The sequence below is a fragment of the Pezoporus flaviventris genome, unplaced genomic scaffold, assembly GCF_033815535.1.
Source record: "Pezoporus flaviventris isolate CSIRO_AGI_PZ_B2104156 unplaced genomic scaffold, CSIRO_AGI_Pfla_v1 ptg000066l, whole genome shotgun sequence".
NCBI lineage: Eukaryota > Metazoa > Chordata > Aves > Psittaciformes > Psittacidae > Pezoporus > Pezoporus flaviventris.
This window is the reverse complement of record NW_026892614.1, coordinates 7349562-7367987: the sequence shown is the minus strand read 5'-3', so window position 1 is coordinate 7367987 and position 18426 is coordinate 7349562. Positions and strand designations below refer to the sequence as shown.

Sequence of the window (18426 nt, the reverse complement as noted above, 5' to 3'; positions counted from 1 at the left end):
GCTTCCTGTTATATAAGATGACTCCTTAAAATAGAAGACTGAGATTTATTTTTTTTTCCTTCCCCCGAACCAGCTCCAAAATATCACAGCACTGTCCCTGTATAAGCCAGTGTGGCTGCCCTTCTGCTTTAATCTTGGTGGAAAAGCACATGAAAATAACTTTTGGTTTTTTCATTCCACTTTGTCCTGCAGCATCAGATAGATGGGGCATGGTCACGTTCTCTATATTTATGGTCCTTTAACTACCACGTGTTCTGTTCTTGAAGTTCTTATGATAGTGAATTTACCTGCAGCGATGGCAGCCAGCCTATCTGTGCTTATGAGCCAGTTTTACTCCCAGCCAGGTGTGTTCAAGGGCTGGTGCAATTCAGTCATGCTTGAAAAACATGTGCATCTTGCTTAGTAAATAATGACAGTGTAACTGTGTCTTGCCCTCCTGACACACACTGTGGCTGGCAGCTTCATCAGCCAAGTTTCCTGAGAGCCTTCTAACAGTCATATTGACAAGCTGCATTCATGAGCTGGTTGTCTTCTAACATCAGGGCTTCCTGTAATCTCCTCCTCCAAGAGAATGAGTATATTGTGCTTGTGCTTCCTTCAGCAGCATTGCAGGGCATTCATCATGGTATAGGATAACTGGGGAAATGCCTGATACTGAAATTTGTCCAGCCCCTTAATGTCCCATTAGTCCCAGTAGGCATGCAGCACACATCACAGGAGGTGCTTAGGTCCTTGCAAACCTTAACTTGCACAGCAAATTTATCGTACATTCAGAAACAAGAGACCTAAGATTGGCCTCAGTGAGCTTCAGAGCATGATCTTACCTCCTGAGATTCATTGAATCCTCCCCTAACATTACTGGTGTGTATTTAATGTGATCTGAGTCTCCATGCAGTGTTAGAGATGTGAAATGTAACGGTGCCAAAAGGCTCTGCAGATACACTGTTTCTTCTCGTACAAAAGGCTGTCTAACTAAATGTCACCTAGTCGATGGGTCTTATTTCCATGTCTTAATTTTCAGAGGTAGGTTTCTAGAACAGAAAATAAGTCCAGGGGGGCTATAAATGCACTCTAGCCTGGGGAACAGAATGACAAATGAAAGTCTAACTTAGTGCAGTGGGCAGGAGGTAATAATAGAATAAGGACTGTAACATAACCCCCAAGTGGGCATCAGTGTGTTAGTGGTGAGCTGAGTTCATTTCATCTGCCTGCTGTGTTTCCAGTATCACTTGATTAAATGAATCAATGAGGCAGAAACCAAACAAAGTAAAAAACAGGTAACATGACATGTATGGAATATTGCTACAAGAGCACATAATGAAATAGAAGAAAAAAGGAAGTCAGTGATACTGATGACTGAAGGACAGAGATCTGTGGGCTGGTAGCTTTGCCTGCACAGTGTTGGGCTATCCTAGCTTAGGTGTGAAGCAGTGGGATGATGTTTACTCAGGCTAACAAGGCTCTGAATTGACTCCATGTCCTGTGTTCCACAGCACTGCTTTTTTTTGGTTTATGCATGCAGGGCTGGTGTGGGTGTTGATCTGTACAGGGGAAAGTCAATTGGCTGTACTGTGATGTGTGTTTGCATGTATATAAACTGGTCATTTTCTGTGGAGCGTATTTCTTCTTGCCAAAACAATTGTATCAGTACAGGCTGCTCTTGTGTAATTGCAGTTTTATCATTAGGTGGTACTTTATATTCCCCCATTCCCCATGCTGTTTGGGAATAAACCATACCAGAATAAATACCTTCACACTAAGAAGGTTATTTGCTATAACCATACTGAAATTACAGTGGGATAGCTTATGTTTAGGTAGAGACAAAGAAATATGTATTTATGTGGCATAAATTAAGGCCTGTCTGTATCATCTGCACAGTGCTTTTGCACTGTAGACACACAGGGTATATCTATTGCTTTCCCACCCAAGCACCGTATCAGGGAGAATAAAAAAACTTGTATTTAGAAAGTTAATGAAATATTTCATGTGGTGTAAAAAGGTTGTTACCAGCTACTTTAAGGTACAGCACTTCCCTCTTCTGCCCCCCAATATTTATAGCCTTCTGAGTTGTAACATTCATTTTTAAATGACTGCTTGTGTGAGGCTACTTCAGTGATGCCCACAGTTTATGGTGATGTTGCAAAGCAGCAGATTTACTAAAAATAACCTTGCTTCTGAGAGCATGAGGGGCTGTGCAGCTGTGTGACAGCAGTGCAGATGAGTCCCATGGCTGCTCTATCAGCCTCACTCTTCACTGTGAGTCCAGTGGGTCCTGTTAAAGCAAAAGGACTGGTTTTAAACGCTGCAGCTCTGTGAAAGGATGTAAAGTGTTTTGTTGAGTTTTTTTGTTATGATAAAGGAAAGTGCTGTGATATGCTGGTATCTTGAAGCAGCCTTTTAGAGAGAGCTGATTCCAATCTATGTTTGCTGGGTATTAGGACACAGAAGAATCAGGGTGGGAGGATGAAGGGGGCGTCTGCCTGAGGCTCCTCAGAGAGCACAGCACAGTTTTGTTTTGAGCCCAGGAGGCCTGAACTGATAAAGCTAGCAGCTTAAATAAGTCCCAAATGGATCAATACCGTACAAATAGAATGAAGTTTTCATTTTGATCTGAAGCTTCAACAGGAGAATGTTTTACTCTGAAGGAGCTGTAGAATTCTTTAATACAAGGAGGCGGCCTCAGATGTGCCAGGTCCATTGGGCAACTTCATTTTAACTACACTACCCATTCAATAAGGTTTCCATCCTCTCTTGTTTAAATCAGATAAAAGCATTTCAAGTGAGAGCAGAGTCTTGTGACATTGGAAATTAAATTCCCAAGATTTATTTTCTGGCTAGTCATTGTGCTAAGGGTTTTATGGTTATTTGAAATAACCAATATCCTGGATGTGGCAGGGTAATCAAATTGCAGAATGGAAAACAGGGGCTTCTTTTGCTGCAAACCCAGGGTAAGGAAGCGTTTGGATTGACTGTGCCTTGCTGCAGGTAGCTGTAGTAGGGCAAAAGGAACAAATTCTCCTGTTTGTTGTCTTCTAGTCTGGAAAGCAAAGTAGACTTATTTTTTTTCTGTATGTAGGATGTCCTCTTCCAGGTGAACAACCCTGACTGCAGGGCATCAACGTACACAATGGATTTTCAAAAACTACACTGCTATAATTCTAATATCAGCTTATGGGTTTTGGGGTCCTTCCCCAAGGCCAAACGGATTCCTTGTAGTACTCTAGTACTCTGGGCATTATAGACTCCGGGCCTTCTTCCATAAAGCCCTTATTCTGAAAAAAAATTCCTCAAAAGATGAACCAACATTATTGAGATGAACCACAATGAACAAAGTTTGACTCAAAAGCTTTATGCATGGAAATATGAGGCAACCTGAGTCTAAGCTCAATTCTGGAAGAAGATGTCATCCATCTACTTCTTGTAAGTGAGAAGAAAGAGAATGTTTCTGTTTCAAAGATCAACAGTCTCATAAATTGTGCAGAATTGGATTGATTTTTTGGAAGTAGCTGTATAAAACCATTTAAGATACCTTAACTGTAACTTCTTTGGTGGGTTTCTCAACAATATGTTGCAACATTATCTACCTTATAATGGGATGGTAAAGAAGTCTCTGATCAGTAAACAGCTTCTTTATTCATATATTTATTGTAGTAAGAAATACAATTTTTTTTTGTCTTATTCTTAGAGTGCTGTATAATGAGCCACATTGCAGCTGTTTGTTATGTAGAAGAGAGATGGTACGATCTATCTGCCGGCTGTCCTTCATCTTCCTTTCTGTGTCCATAAGGTTTTTCTGATATCATTAGGATAAAATGTATTTTATAATCATGTAGTTGTACTTTGGCAGCTAAGAATTTCTGAGGTCAAGTGTGCAGGTAAGGAAGTACTGGAAATGTTTTCCTACTCACAACAGAAAACTCTGTCCATAAGATTCCTAGCTTGACATTCTGGTTTCCTGACTATGGGATATGTATTATGAAGGAGGTAGATGAACCAGTTTCCCAGAACTTCTCATCAAAGAACTTCCCAGAAAAGTGGTTCTGCTCTGATGAAGGCAATGCAGTGGCCTGATCTCTTGTGTCAGGGAGCTGCATTACTAAGTGAGAGGTCTCTTGGAAGAGTAATTTTGTTTTTCTCTGGCATTCTCTGAGTTGTTGGTAGAGGTATTTTTTAGCTACTGAATGCTCTGCTGATGAGGACCAGGATTTTTAAAAGAATATGCTTTATAGCAAGATGCTGTAACATAGGGGATGTAACTTTTGATAGGATTGCACCAAACAGAGGTGCTGTGGGTCAGGAACCTATGGCTTGTCGGAGAGGGACGAACCAGAAGACCCAAGCCCTGAGAGAGCTGACCTGGCTTTCAGTCAGCCAGCTGTCCGGGAAGAAAAGCTTCAGGTGCAGACATGTCTGGGAAATCTTCAGGTATTTGTTGAACATGATTTGTCTTGTGAAATACAAGGAAAAGAAAATTTATCATCCTCATAGTCCTTGACTAGAGAATAGTGGAGAAAGACAATAGGAGAGCTCAGAGTTTTAGCTGAATCTCCCTGCTTGGGAAATGAGCTTTCATTCTGACTGCACAAAGTAAAACATCTGTGTCTAGCTCTTGTTAGGGCAAACAGCAATATTCTGGCCTGCAGATGATAAAAATATATCAAAACAAGGTCCAAAAAGAAAGCAGCAGATTAGTGTTCTGTGCATTTTAAGAGGGAAAAGATTTTTCTGGCTAATATTGCTGCTTCTATTTGTCTTATCTACCATGGACCCATGAGCCTCAGAGACTGGGTCCCTTTGGTGATTCTGAAGTACAGACAAGACTCTTGTGAATTCCTCTGATTTCCCACTCCCTAAAATACAGTCTTAGTTGTATTTTATCAACATTGAACATGAGTTACTGGCACTTTATTCAGATGGAACAGAGGTACAAATATAAATATTATCAACAGTTCACAAAATAAATTTCTCTGTCTTCTTTATATGTGTCAGGATGCATTCAGAGAAACACTTTTGGCATAAAATTTGGAGTTATTTTATAACTTATCTTTTAATTTCTAAAGGTATTTTAAAAAATTTGCTTTTGTGAAGAAATAAAAACACATGTGAAATATTTGCTCAATTTAGGAGTGTGCTCAACTGAGAAGTGCCCTCAGAACTGAAACCCAATTTGCTTTCACTGAAATTTGTAAAGGTAGTAAGCAAAAACCTGCAGATTAAAAGCTTCACATCTCTTATAAATTCTGCTTGTTGGTACATATCTGTACACTTTATTTCTTTCTGTCAATGTCTTACTACTTTGTGTGGTGTGTTTAATTTCATGTTGATTGTCATTTCACTCTACTGGAAATAGAAAAACAAGAGCAAAAGGTTTGTTTAAAAAAATAAAAGTAGTTCCCAACAGTATTAGTGTTTTCTGGTTTCATAATTTTTCATAATAATTCATTCTGCAGCATGATTAAAGTAGACTAAGGTCAGCTCCCAAGGGAGGTGAGGTCTGAGCCAGCAGAATGCTGAGCATTCCTGCAAGAGGCTGGGTTCATAGGACTTGCCCTGCAAATGGCAGGATATGAGGACATTTAGTGTTGTGTAGAATTGCTTCCTGAATCTTCGCTAGTTTCTCAACTTTTTCCCTAGCAAGAAATGTAGATTTAATTCAAATTAAATTACTTCATCAGCTTCTGCTGATTTAGATTATGTTCTCCCAGAAAGTAAACAAGAATCAAGAAATTTTTTTAATGGTTTTGGTTACACCCTTGCAAAAAGAAGTAGTGATTAACTTCTTCAGTTTTAAACTGTAGTTTGACATTTGCTTCAATTATATGTAAATTAATACTCTAAAAATGAAAGCTTGAATTTTGGATTGAATAAATTGCTGAGGCTGATGCTAAGTGATTTGACTGAAATTCTCTGGGAAAAAGATATTTTGAAAGAAAAAATAAATATTTTATTGCTTTCAGATTGTAGTAACACATCTTCCATAGCATCATTGAATCAGAGAGGCTGGAAAGAGCCTCAAGATGTTCCTAATCCAACCCTCTGCTCAAAGCAGGCTCAGCTTTGAAGTCAGGCAGGTTGCCCAGGACTTCATCTGTTTGAATAAATGGAGCACATAGACTGCACAACCTTGCTTGGCTGTCCTCAGGGTGGAAAAAACTTTTCCTTATGCCCTGACCAAACTTCTCTTATTGCAACATATGCCTATTAGCACTTCCATGCCTTGGTTTGAAGAGGGTGACTGTCATCTTGGTACCCTTCTCCTGGGTACTGGGGGGATGCTGGTAGGCACCTCCCAAACCACTGTCACTATTTGCGTGAATCTGCTGAGGAGACCTAGATTAAAGTACCATGTGTTTGTGAATTTCTTTGTGCTTCAGCACATACCCATGAAGGTGGGATCATAAAATGTCTTTCTTTTATCTGTTTTGCTTATAAGGTATTGGGCTGGGACTGATCCTAGCAGGGTGCAGTCTGTTGAGAAGAGGACCTCTGTTTTGAACCTTCACATGTTATATGTAATAATGGTGATAGTCTCCAGTAGTTGATAACATCTTGTCTCAAAGAATTTTCACTATCTCGTGTGGTGACTTAAATAAGCACAAGACAAGGCAGGAACTCTTAGAGGAAATATTTTTTACAATGACAGGAGATTGCTTGTCAGAGCTGGGCTTAAGTGCACTGAATTTCAGTGCATTTGCGTTGTCAGAATAGTTTACCATTTGTATGCTGGTGTTATTTTAAATATGCTGGCAGACAGAATACCGTTGACGCAAAAAGACTCTGTAAAACTTACCTGCCTTTTGGCCTCTATGTATCTGTTTAATTGTTCTGCCAACTGGAAAGTTAAACAATGACAAAATGGACTATGAATCTGTGTGCTGGCTGTTTTTCCTCCCGGTGTTATGAGAGGTTTTTGCTGAATGGGACAGAGACGAAGCACAGTAGCTTTCCACACAGTGTGTGGTCAGGCTTTAGCATCCAAGGTAATAGAATAACTGTAATCGTATAAGCTCCATAAAGCTTACAGTTAAAGAAATTGCTTCATGTGATTTTAAGGACTGTTATTAAACGGGCAGTGGTTTGTGGGCCTCTCATTACAAAGCTTTTGTTAGTCACATTTTTGAGTTGTCATAACTGTCATTACTTCTTACTCATGAGGAAAGCCAGCTAGCCAGCCTGGCTAACCAGGAGTTCTGTTCCATGATTTGACATTTGCTTAGTTCTCTCAGATATGGGGAAAATCTGTTTGCCAGCCATCCTGGTGGTACTTTGAGGAGAAGACAGTGTAACTGTACATCTATACCCCTAATACTTTCCAGACTTGAAGACTGACAGATCTGCATATGTTTCATGTTTTACTCAATAACAGTACAAATATAAAACAGTGCACATCTCTGTTCTTACTACTTAATGGCAATGCCATGGTCTAACGATCTAAATCTTACATGCAGGAAATACTTCTTAACACTAAAGCCTGAGCTGGACGGGTCTTGTTTCTGGCCTTTAATTGAAAGATACTAGTGCTCTTGACCACAGCTCTTTGTGGCAGAAATCAAGGCTACTCTGGTCTGTGATTATCAGTCTCCTGTCTGTACAGTTTTCCCATGGTACCTGAAGATGTATTGCCAAGTAACCATGGCACTAATTGGTAAATGCTTACATTTGAGTTAATTTGACTTATAGTAAATGTAGCTGGTTTTCTTCCTATATTAAACTGGTGCTAAACATCTGATTTTATTTTAGCCAAGTATAATTGTTCAGCTTGCTTCATGCATTAAGCATGCAGTGGCACCCAACTTATCCTCGGAACTTCCCAAGAATGGGATAATGCTGTGAGCACCATTATCTGTCTCCCATGACTACCATTTTTAATAAAAGCATTTCAGAGAGAGTAATAAGCTACGTTAATAATAAAAACAACCTCTACCTGCTCTTTTGACAAAACTGACTAGTGATTTGTCTTCTGTGTTCGAATGCTGCACATTTGCTTAGAGTTGGGTCCTTCTGCTGGTCACCAAAATCACTTTTTTCTCTAAAAATTCAGGCTGATTATGTGTGTCCATAGCTAATAACACAGCAGGAAATGTGCATCTGGTCATTTTTATAGTGTATGTGGTGATCTGGATCAGTAATGCCTGAAATTTAGGGCTAGTACTAAGAGGAGAAGAGAATGAGGAGAAAAAGAAACTGAAAGAAAGGAAAGAAAGCAGAAATTGTCTTTCTCTAGTTAAATGTATTAAGTAAAGATTGAATCAAGACATAGTTTGCTTGATAATGTTGAAGGATAAAGGTATGATTTCTTGTAGAAATCACAAATGTGATAGCTAACGTGATTTGTTACTTTTTTGGCCAAAATTACCCCTATAAATGAGAGCTAACTAATGATCCTGTTGTCAAAGACAGAAGGGCATCTGTCACTGAACTGGAGTTTTTAAGGAACTTTTAGGTTAGATAAAAAGGTCTATTGAAATACAGTGATACCTGGTGGAATCAAACAGTAATGACATGAGAAGTGGTTTGTTTCCTATCTTGTCATATCCTTCTCTAAAACTGGGAGTTTCACCCAAACAACAGCTATATAAAATACGAGTCCTCTGTCCTTCAGTATGTACTTGTGTAGGACTTTGAACTTCTCAATAAGCTACTGGTCTTCGAGCATATTCATCATCTTATTTTTGGTGCAGCCTAGGAGCAGCTCCGTGGCCAGTGAATTTACATGAATTTGAACTTAAGAGCAGGTCTCAGCTGTTAATTTCACTAAGATTGCCTGTGTGCAGCAAGCCTCAGATGTTATAAGACCTGCCCTCAGTAAAGTTTGAAGCCCTATTCTGACTGTGTTACAATTAAATAAGTATATACTGAGTTCCTGGACAATTACAGTGCAGTTCCAGGGGAGAGCACAGTCACCAAGACGCTGTGGCCAAAACATCCAGATTAACCACCCAAGAAGTGAAAGATTGCAGCCTGGGACAGCTTTATTGTTGCTATGAAATTGAATGCATGCATAAAAATAAAGAGAACAATAAGGGGCAAGTGTTTACTGGGCATTAGAGAGATGTTTATTATACCTTCTACACACAAGCAGAAAGCTCAAATTATCTCCAGATTTTAAAGGCATTGTAAAATAATTAAACACAAATACTCTTACTGGAACTGCAGATCCAGAAAATGTTCCTCTGAGGATTGTTATTTCATTCCTTACATGTCTTAGGCTGAAACACCAGAGCCCTGGGTTTGGCCACACAGAGAATTAGAGTGGAGAAGAGTTGTCCTGATTCTTGTTCATAGTTTGTGTGAAGGAAGGAGGGGAGTGTAGGGTGGGAAAGGACACGGCAAAGCATCTGTAAGATTTATTGCTGTTTTTGCTTTCAGTCCTGATGAGAAAAATAGTTCCATATAGAAGTAAAAGAAGAAACCCAAGAAGGTTGTTCTCACTCTGCCATGGAGCATGCTTCTGAGGTGGTACCCTCAGTTTGCAACAGATGTGGAGAGGCAACCTGACCCCTTGCAGCAGAGCATGCTTGTTAGCTTATTGGTTAAGCATCCTGTAGAGCCCCTCTGCTCTCTTTGCTTTAGAAAATGCAAAGAAAGGAATGTCACAAAGGAAGCCATGGCTCCTGGGCAGATCATTGCCCTCCAAACAGAAAGATGAGACTTTGCATGAAGTCACATTTAGTACCACAGATTTTAATGTTGGGGCTTGCCATAGTAATTCAGGCATATTAGCCATGTCAAATGATTTAGAGCACACTTTGGCACAAGCCAATTCAGGAGGTTAAAGCTGTTGGCAACCAAGCCAAAGTAAGTCTGAGAAAAGAAGCAATGGAGGGAAAGGAAGTACGCAGACAGGGTAGTGGCAGGTATGGGGACTCCCCTTTTGGTGGTCACACTCGGATCAACTTGGTTGTAATATCACCTTAGTGAATCTGTGTCACCTATGCAGGTGATTGGGAGAAATAGAATCACTTTTGGTGATGATTCGGAGAAGGTAGGTTAATTAGAAAAAGTGGCTATCTTATTTAGTGCCCTGTGTCCAGTTTGTACAGGCAATGTCTAACTGATGTAATTCAATAATTAAAGATTCTCAAGAAGAAGCAACTATTGAGTGACCCTGTGTAATGAAAATACAAGCTTGTTTTTACTCATATTAAAAAAGCCTCTATGATTGTAATTTTGCTGTATCGCCTGATTTTTTTTACTTTACAGCTACATATGAGGGCCTGTACGATATGATGACTCATTTTATACCAAACCAGAAAATACACCATGAACCCATATTTGCAAACATTTGAGTTGGAAATAATCAAAACTAATGGCAGGCTTCCAGTATATTTTTGTTTGACATTCCATCAGTCAGCTAAAATACTATGCTGGCTACATTTTACTTAGGTGGCAGTCAAGATTTTCTACTTTTTCTATAGGAAGAATTATGGCTGGGGTTTAAAAAAAAAACCCATAATCATCAATAGGGCTTTTGTTTTGAGAGTGAAGATAGGTAATGGTGTCCTTCACTTTTAGGTGCCCTGAGACCATAGGGTATAAGTTTCTTGCTGGGTAACCAACACTGCTGGTCACAAATATAGATGCATTCTATAAGCAGGAATATATCTGCACAAATATGCTTAGAGAGTTTGTTCAGGAGACTGATTTCCAGACTAAATTTCCATCTCTGTTCCAACCCAGCACTAAGATACATCATGCAACGCAGTTTTGGAAAAGTAAAGATGTTTTAATTACTAGGGAATATCATTAATCATCTTTGAGCTTGTCAAACCAGCACGTCCTCTGGTAAGCCATCCCTTGCACATATATAGAGTTCATATCTTACTCCTTGAGTGGGGCACCTTATGAAGAGTATTTGTCTTACAGAATTAAATTTATGCCTCCAAATAAAAAAGAAAAAAGGATTTTTGTTTTAATGAAAATTGCAAATATTTACAATAAAATTAGCTAGTATGTAACTATTTAGCCTCCACAGCTTGAAAGCCATTTTCTCTGTGGCAAATATGATGTGAAAGGGAGCATATTTTCAGATTTTATTTTGGCACAGAAACTAATATGCCAGCTCACTGGCTCTTATGATCTGGAATTCTGTTTCCAAGGGTCGTAAGTAGTGGATGCATCATAGCGTATTATGAAACTGCAGTAATGAATAATTATACAGGGGTATGCATCTAAAGAATTTTTTTCAGATGTCAGTGGTGAAGAGGAGAGTCAGGTACTGAAGCATGAGAATCAATGTTACTTATCGATGATCTTTGCTGACACAAGTGTGAATAATATTTTAACAATTAAATGTCTGATTTCCTTCTGAATCTAACGAACCTGCTGGCCTTACTGATCTCTGCTTTGACAGCGAGTCCTGAAGTGTTAATTTTGTCTTAGATAATGTATTGGTGAAAAAATAATTTCTTTTATCAACCTAAATAGACATCCCTTGAATTTTATTAGCAGTGTTACTTTTCTTAAGTGAGAAGCAGCAAATATGCCATGAATTGGCATAGCCAGCCTTGCTGAAGTTCAGGATCTTGTATGAATTTATGCCAGATAAGGTTCTAGTACACTCTGTTCGAGCTGGAGGCATAAGAACATTATGTATTGCAGAGAGACTTTTGTTTTCATTATTTTTTCCTTTAAATGCTGTATCACATCATTTGTTTTGTTGTTTTCTGTTTTTGTTTGTTTTGGGTTTTGTTGTTTTTTTTTTCTTCCTTCCCTCACTACTGCTTAGTAACAAGTGGATGTATGGATTTTTCCTCATTTTTTGAAGATGCTTTTTGTGAGCCGCCCAAATTAATTTAGAAACCGTGAATTTCAAGCTGTTCTTTCCCCAGTGTTTCCTTATGCAACCATTTCCCAGTACTTCTCTAAGCAAGGCATTTACAGAGCTTTCCATAATACGCTTTATCTAAAGAGTTTTATCAACTCCATTTCTGTATTGCTCATTAGGAGTATGAATAACCTTCTTAGCAGATATCTTGTTTTACCCCTAGCAGTGCCTTTGTTCTGTGTTAAAATTTGATTAACTAATCCATTTCTGTTCATTCGTCTCTCCAGACAAGTTTCCAAAGAGCATACTTTGCCCCCTCACATCTCAGAATTACCTCAAAGCTAGTTTACTTCAATTTCTTCAATGAATCCCAGGAGGATCTTCAGCTTTCATAAAGTTCATATCAGTCACCAATTGGCTTCCAGTGTAGGAGCGTTAGCTCTGCAGTGAATCCCAGCCTGCCCATGGAGAAAAAATATGTCACCATTTCTGCTTAGGTGGGAGGTAAAAAATGTTTTGACTGCCAAAGATATACCTTGTTAAACTTGTATTTAAAAAAAAACAAAAATCAGAGAATGTCCTTTCAAGAAATGACCTGTCTTTGTGATGGGTCAGGTGGACGTTCAAAGCAGTTTTCCTTTCCTGCCAGCAATCCATCAGTTTTATTTGGATTGAACTTTAATCAGCTATTGAATACCTCTCCTGCAATCTCAGATCTTGATCTTGTGATTATTTCCTCTACCACAAATCTTGTTAAGCTTTCAAAAAGTCTCCAGCTGCTTGTTTACATAGGGACTCTTGGGGAAAAATAATTCAAATCACTGAAGGTATGAATGCAAAGTATATTAGCTAACCTAGATTAAATCTGCATTATTTTGGAAGATACTTCACTAAAATTATCATAGGCAGTTCTATTGCAAATGAGTCCACACAGTGGTCTAATACAGTCTAAATTATGCACTTCAAAAATTCAGTTTGGATCAAGTTCCTTGTGTGCCTCTGTGGATACAATCCCTACCACAGGCTTACCACACACGGTGGGGAAATGGTTTGCACTGCTCTCCTGCGTAGTTCACAGCTGATATCGCTTGGCTCAAGTGGGATGTAACATAACTTGGAGTATAATCAGCTTATTGTCAATACATAAAGCTGTGCTGCCATCATTGCCGTTACCATTACTGCAGTACTCTCAAGTGGAAATCAGAATCCTATTATACTAGATATTAAACAAATGAGTTGCCTCCTGCACAAAGAGTGGAGTCTGAACAGTTGATGGCTGAGCTGGGCAGGCGGTGAGCTGCAGGGGCATCCGTTCTCCCAAGATCCAGCCTGGTGCTTTGCCTGAGAGGTCTGGTGGTTCATAGAGGCTGCATGGGAGAGCCAGGCCTCTGGCTTGACTTGAGAACTAGAGTATGAGAATTTCTAAACTACTGTGCTAGACTGCAGGGCCAAATCAGCATCAGCTGGCATGACCGGCTGTGTTCAGAGCAACGTTAGCCACCCAAGCTGAATAATTTTACTCATGCAGATGTGCTCACAAGAAACCCATGCTGTGCATGTTTGTGTTATGCACGTACACCCTACATCTGGTTAAAATATCCTTCTCTTCCCACTTAAATGCTCTGGGAATTACCTGAGGCTTATTGCCTTTTTGATCCCTTTCAAAATTCAGACAAGTCTGATAGGGCTTGTAAATGATTTTGTAGCCTGCCATGCATTGATTTTTCTCTCCTTGGAGAAAAACAGAAAACCCCATGAAGTTGTGAGAAATGGTTCAGTGCTTTTTCATACATTTTGCCAGTTGCAGGCCAAGAATATAAAGGACAATGCATGTTCTGCCATTTGAATGCAATCTCAAAGGTTGTAACTGTCAAACTGGAATATAGTTCCAAGGTTTCAAAAAGGCCAGGTACCTCCTACTATGTCTTTTTTCTTCAAGAAAATGCCAGCTTGGTGGGGTCACAAAGTGGTTAAACTATCAGCTTTGTAAAAGGAACAGCAAACGCTGGGGAAACCTTTAGTGGCAAGAGGGATAATGGCTCTCTGTCAGTTAGAAAACGGCTTTTAGAAAATGTATTTTCACCCAAGGTGAGTCAATGAGATCAAATGTATGACCAAAGTGGGTGGAGCCACTGCCTGTATTTAAGGCTGGACTACTGAGCTTGACAACAGGAATACATTTTTCAGTGTTTGGCTAAAATAGTATTTTCGGTTGTTGCACACAGTATACAGGATTTTGCTTAAAATGGTGAAGCTAAGGCATAAGAAAATCTTGATTCAGCATGGAAAACTTCATACAAGCATTAGTGATGGACAGTGTGGAAGCTGAAATCACTAAATCCTCTCAAACCATTGAAATGTTGTTAGGAAAATGAAAAATGCTTTTTGCTTTGGTTTTGACCAAACATGTTGATTATGTATTCTATGACAAAGAAAGGAGACTCTTAAAAGAGAGGGCCCAGATTATGAACTGCATTCTTTAGGCCAGAGGGAAGGGAAGGATGTGGACAAGGAGGTGGTACAGAAACAAGTTGTAATTCTTTGTTGGGTCAATTAAAATCTCCTGGTGTTTTTCTTTTATTAAAAACTAATCTGTCTGGAACTGCTTTGCACTTGCCGTAGGCCAAAAGGGTACATACTGGTGGTGCATGCAGTGTGCACATGGCCAGCTGACATATGGCATCTTCATGCCCAGCAGTAATTTGCTCATGTGTCTAGCACATCTGATACAAACACAAGGTACTTGCATACTGAAATGAGTATGTGTGTGTGTCTATATATATATATATATATATATATGTATATTTTCAATCTTTTTTTCCCCTGACTTCTTGGAGTAAAATAATGTAATTATTTTTGTAAGTTGAGTTTTGGATTATGTACACTGATAGTAGTGTAATGGAGCTAAAGCTTCTTACAGCTTAAGAGGATTTAGAATTATTGGTCTTGACGGTCATACTTCAGCAAAGTAAGGAGAGCTACTATCAGCACAGACTATTTTATACCTATCTTAAGTCACAATTTGCCAAAGCAAACAACATGCTCATGAATTGTTATATCCATTTCTCCTTTGAAGTGGTACTCCAGTGGACGTGCTCTGTTTAAAGTGCTCTTTTTTACCAAAGAGAAACCTTGGGACAGTAAGATTAATATTAACATTATCCCTGGGCAGTGCAGGATGCACAAGTGTTGGAACAAAAGAGCTGCAACAAAGGCTGAATGTGGAATTGTCTCTCAAAATACGGCATTGTGCAAAAACAGTACTGAGTGTTTCTGTTCTGGAAAAGCTTAGGGGATTTTTTAATCAAAGTCTATACAAACTTCAGCATTCTTATTTAAGAATGGCATAGTATCAAAACCCATCTCCATTGTTTTCCTTGCTCAGTGGTTAATGCAGCTGTAGGTAGGTATGGCTGTCTCCATCTCATTGCAAACAGCAGTATTTCCATTGGTCACTGGTCGGTTTTTAGACTGGCTTATGCTTTAAGAAATTATGAAAATTTAAAATAGTAAATGCAAGGTTTCTTACACCTCGGCAAATTCGCTGGAGCTTTTAATACTAATTAACAGTGTCTGCTTAGATCTAAGCACTGCAGAACTGTTCATTTTGTCATCAGACACAATTCTGTGTGAACCCTTTGGTGGTGACTGAACTTAATTTTAGAACAGAAATTGCTGTATAGCTCATTGATTTAACTGGGAGTTTTAGAGCTTTCTTGAAGGCTGAATTGTTTCAACAGATGAGATAGTGACAGAGGCCTAATTGAGAACCTACATAATGCAGACGGTAAACTTGGAGCAATTTTGTGAAATCAGTGCATTATACTAGTAATAATGAGTGAAGAACAAGAACTGTAAAACTGTTGGGATCAATAAGGTCAAAACTGAGATCCTACATAAATGGTGACCTCATAAATACCTTTGTTTATTCTTGTCTGCTTGTGTTGATGAGTTTGGGTTTGTTTTAGCTTACTCTTGTCATTTTTCCCACAGAGCTGCTCAGAAATTGAACCTGTCTTCCAAAAAGAAGAAGCACAGGCCTTCTGCATCATCTGTTCCTGAATCTCCTCTCTTCCCTACCAGCTTCAGCAGTATACTTCAGACTTCCCCACCCCCTGCACCACCATGTTTATTGAGGGCAATCAGCAAAGTGAAAGACACCCCTGGTTTGGGCAAGGTAGGCCTTGCGAGTATCACTAGAACACTTGTTTTATATGGGAGAAGATTTTATCCTTGTGAAAAACAGTAAGGGAATTGGAATACCATGTCATTTCTCAGTTGGCTTTATTGCAACTGGTCCCTGAACATGCGTACAAAGGTTTAACAACATAAGTCACTTAATGCAAGTGAACTTGTAATAAAGTTGAGGTTGACTTGAGCAAAGCCAGACCTAATCGTGCAGGAGTAATACGCTTCAGGGCCCACGGTACTCAATGCACCTGCACAGCGCTACTAGACAGTGATAATGTCCATTCTGCTAGGGTTTCTAGAGCGGCTGGTCTTTGTGGCTTTTTTAAACTGCATACCTGTTGCTTGCTGTGGCATATTCTGGGTTCCCGATCCCTTTGCTGTCCAGACTGGTGTCTTGGGTGGACTTGCTCTAATTCGCTTCTAGCTCATGTTTCTTGGCTTTCTTCCAGTAAAAGCCAGGACAAGTCTGGGCCATGTACCTGAACAAAGCCTATACTGATAATGATGAATTGTGCCTTTTTCCTTCTGTCATGTTATTTCCTCCCATTTCCACAGTCATATCCTCTTAAAATGCTGGTTATGTTCATAGTTACCATAGAAAGTGGCTGAGGTGATAGAGGAGGTGGCTATATAGTTTGCTGTTGCTTTTTTGTTTGTCTAAGTGGCTCTTCCTTTTCCGTGTCACAAATGGAGAGCCTGGCATATTGCATCTGGGAATACATACTGATTGTTGCTGAGGAGAGCAGTTTGCTTTAATCAAGGTAGTTTCTTATGCAAGCATCTGCGTACATGGCATTTTCATATTCATTGAATACTAAGCTGTGACAATGAATTTGGTGAAAATCTTTGTATTTAGAAGAAAAATTGTAATGTATGATCTAGGATGCTGAGCACAGGATGGGCTTCAGAGTTTTCATTGCTGATTTTGGATACTCATTTTCTTATATTGTGCAGTTCCAGATATTTTTTTTCAAAGAACAATGGTGCTACTTTCATGGATGGTTTAATGCCTGTTTGGAAAGGGATTCCCTCAACACAGGGCTTTCTTCTATTCCTTTGCCCTAGTAGGTGGGAAGAAATGTACAAATCTGTCATGATCATACAGAAGTTAGTAGTGGCACATGCTCTGACTTCAGTGGGAGGAGGAGTAAACTTCGACCTGTTTGTTGTAAGAAGCTGCTATGGAAAACATTTGCAATAAAAGCCATCCTCTCAGGGTTCTTACTTTTCTGTACTTTGGACAGGTTATCTCTGAATAAAAATTAAAATTCCATTGAGAAATAATGAAGGTTGTGTTCATGAAAACAAGGGACCAATTACCCTTGTTGAACTGTGTGAGCACTTTTCCTGACTATTGGTTTTCACCCTTCCCAAAAGAAGCATCTACACACACAGGGACACAAACAGTTCTGTCAAGACACTGCAAGCTTTATCTGAACCTTTCTTACTCCTCCATTAAGCGGTTTCCAGTGGATAGGGTTTGGGAGACAGTTTTACAGTATGCCCAAACAGACCTGTGATTTGCTTCTTCATTGGCATCCTGTACCAGAACAGGCTCCAGACTTACCAGCTGAAATTTTGCAGTTCAGTCAGTGAAGGAAGGTATTTCTTTTCAGTTTAGACATAGCATCCTATAGCTATCGGAGTATATGAGAAATAGCTAAGATATATTAAAAAAATGTTTTCACACGTGCTTCTCTAAAGTAGTAAACCAAATTAGGTTAATTCATAGGGTCAAAATAAAGAAAATTCTTTTTTTTTTTCTCTCCCACATTTCCATTAGCAAAAATATGTCTAACCTGCGGTTTCTGGAATTCAGTTTAAGTTTTCATCTCTTTGGTTTCTTCTAGCAGTCACCTTATAATTATGACCTGAAGCTTGTGTACTTTTTTCATCAAAGTTTCCCATCAGTTTACCTCTGTAGTGCAATTTTCATTTTAATATGTCAGAAATAGGTGTGAGGCATAATAAATAAATAACTGCGGGATAATGTAATTTATTTATCAGACTTGGAAAACTCCAAATGAGGTAATGGAATTTCCAGCTTGTTTGCTTTTAATTTTTATTGTTGTTATTTATGCATGTTCTGTTCCATTTGGTTGGCATATGTTTTGATAGGAGCATGCTAAACACTTACTTTTCTCAACATTTTGTCTCATATAGTGTTTTCTGTAAGGGTATAAATTTATAACATGTGGACCTGTGTGGAGAAATGAGGTTCAGGGAAGCTAAACGTTACTTTCAGTCACTGAGAGTTTTTTTTGATTTGTTTTTAAATAGCATTTTACCATCAACTCCAGTGTGATAAAACTGTTTAAAACACTTTGGGCTTGAGTGGGCTGGGCAATTTCTAGCATGACAGATTGTTACTGGAAAGTCTGCTTCATCAGACCTGGAAGGCTGACTGTTGCCAAGGGTTCTGGATTTCTGAGACTCCTGGGGATAGCTGCACACAAGACGAGCTTCCA

General features: G+C 39.1%; 1 protein-coding gene across 1 annotated transcript in view; it reads left to right on the top strand.

Annotated features, from left to right (window-relative positions):
- The window catches only part of KIF26B (kinesin family member 26B), a 289302-nt gene that overhangs the window by 167633 nt on the left and 103243 nt on the right, over positions 1-18426 (top strand). The window contains exon 5 of the mRNA XM_061471121.1: positions 15761-15944. Within this exon, the coding sequence (XP_061327105.1) occupies positions 15761-15944 (184 nt within the window). The remainder of the gene's footprint in view (positions 1-15760; positions 15945-18426) is intronic.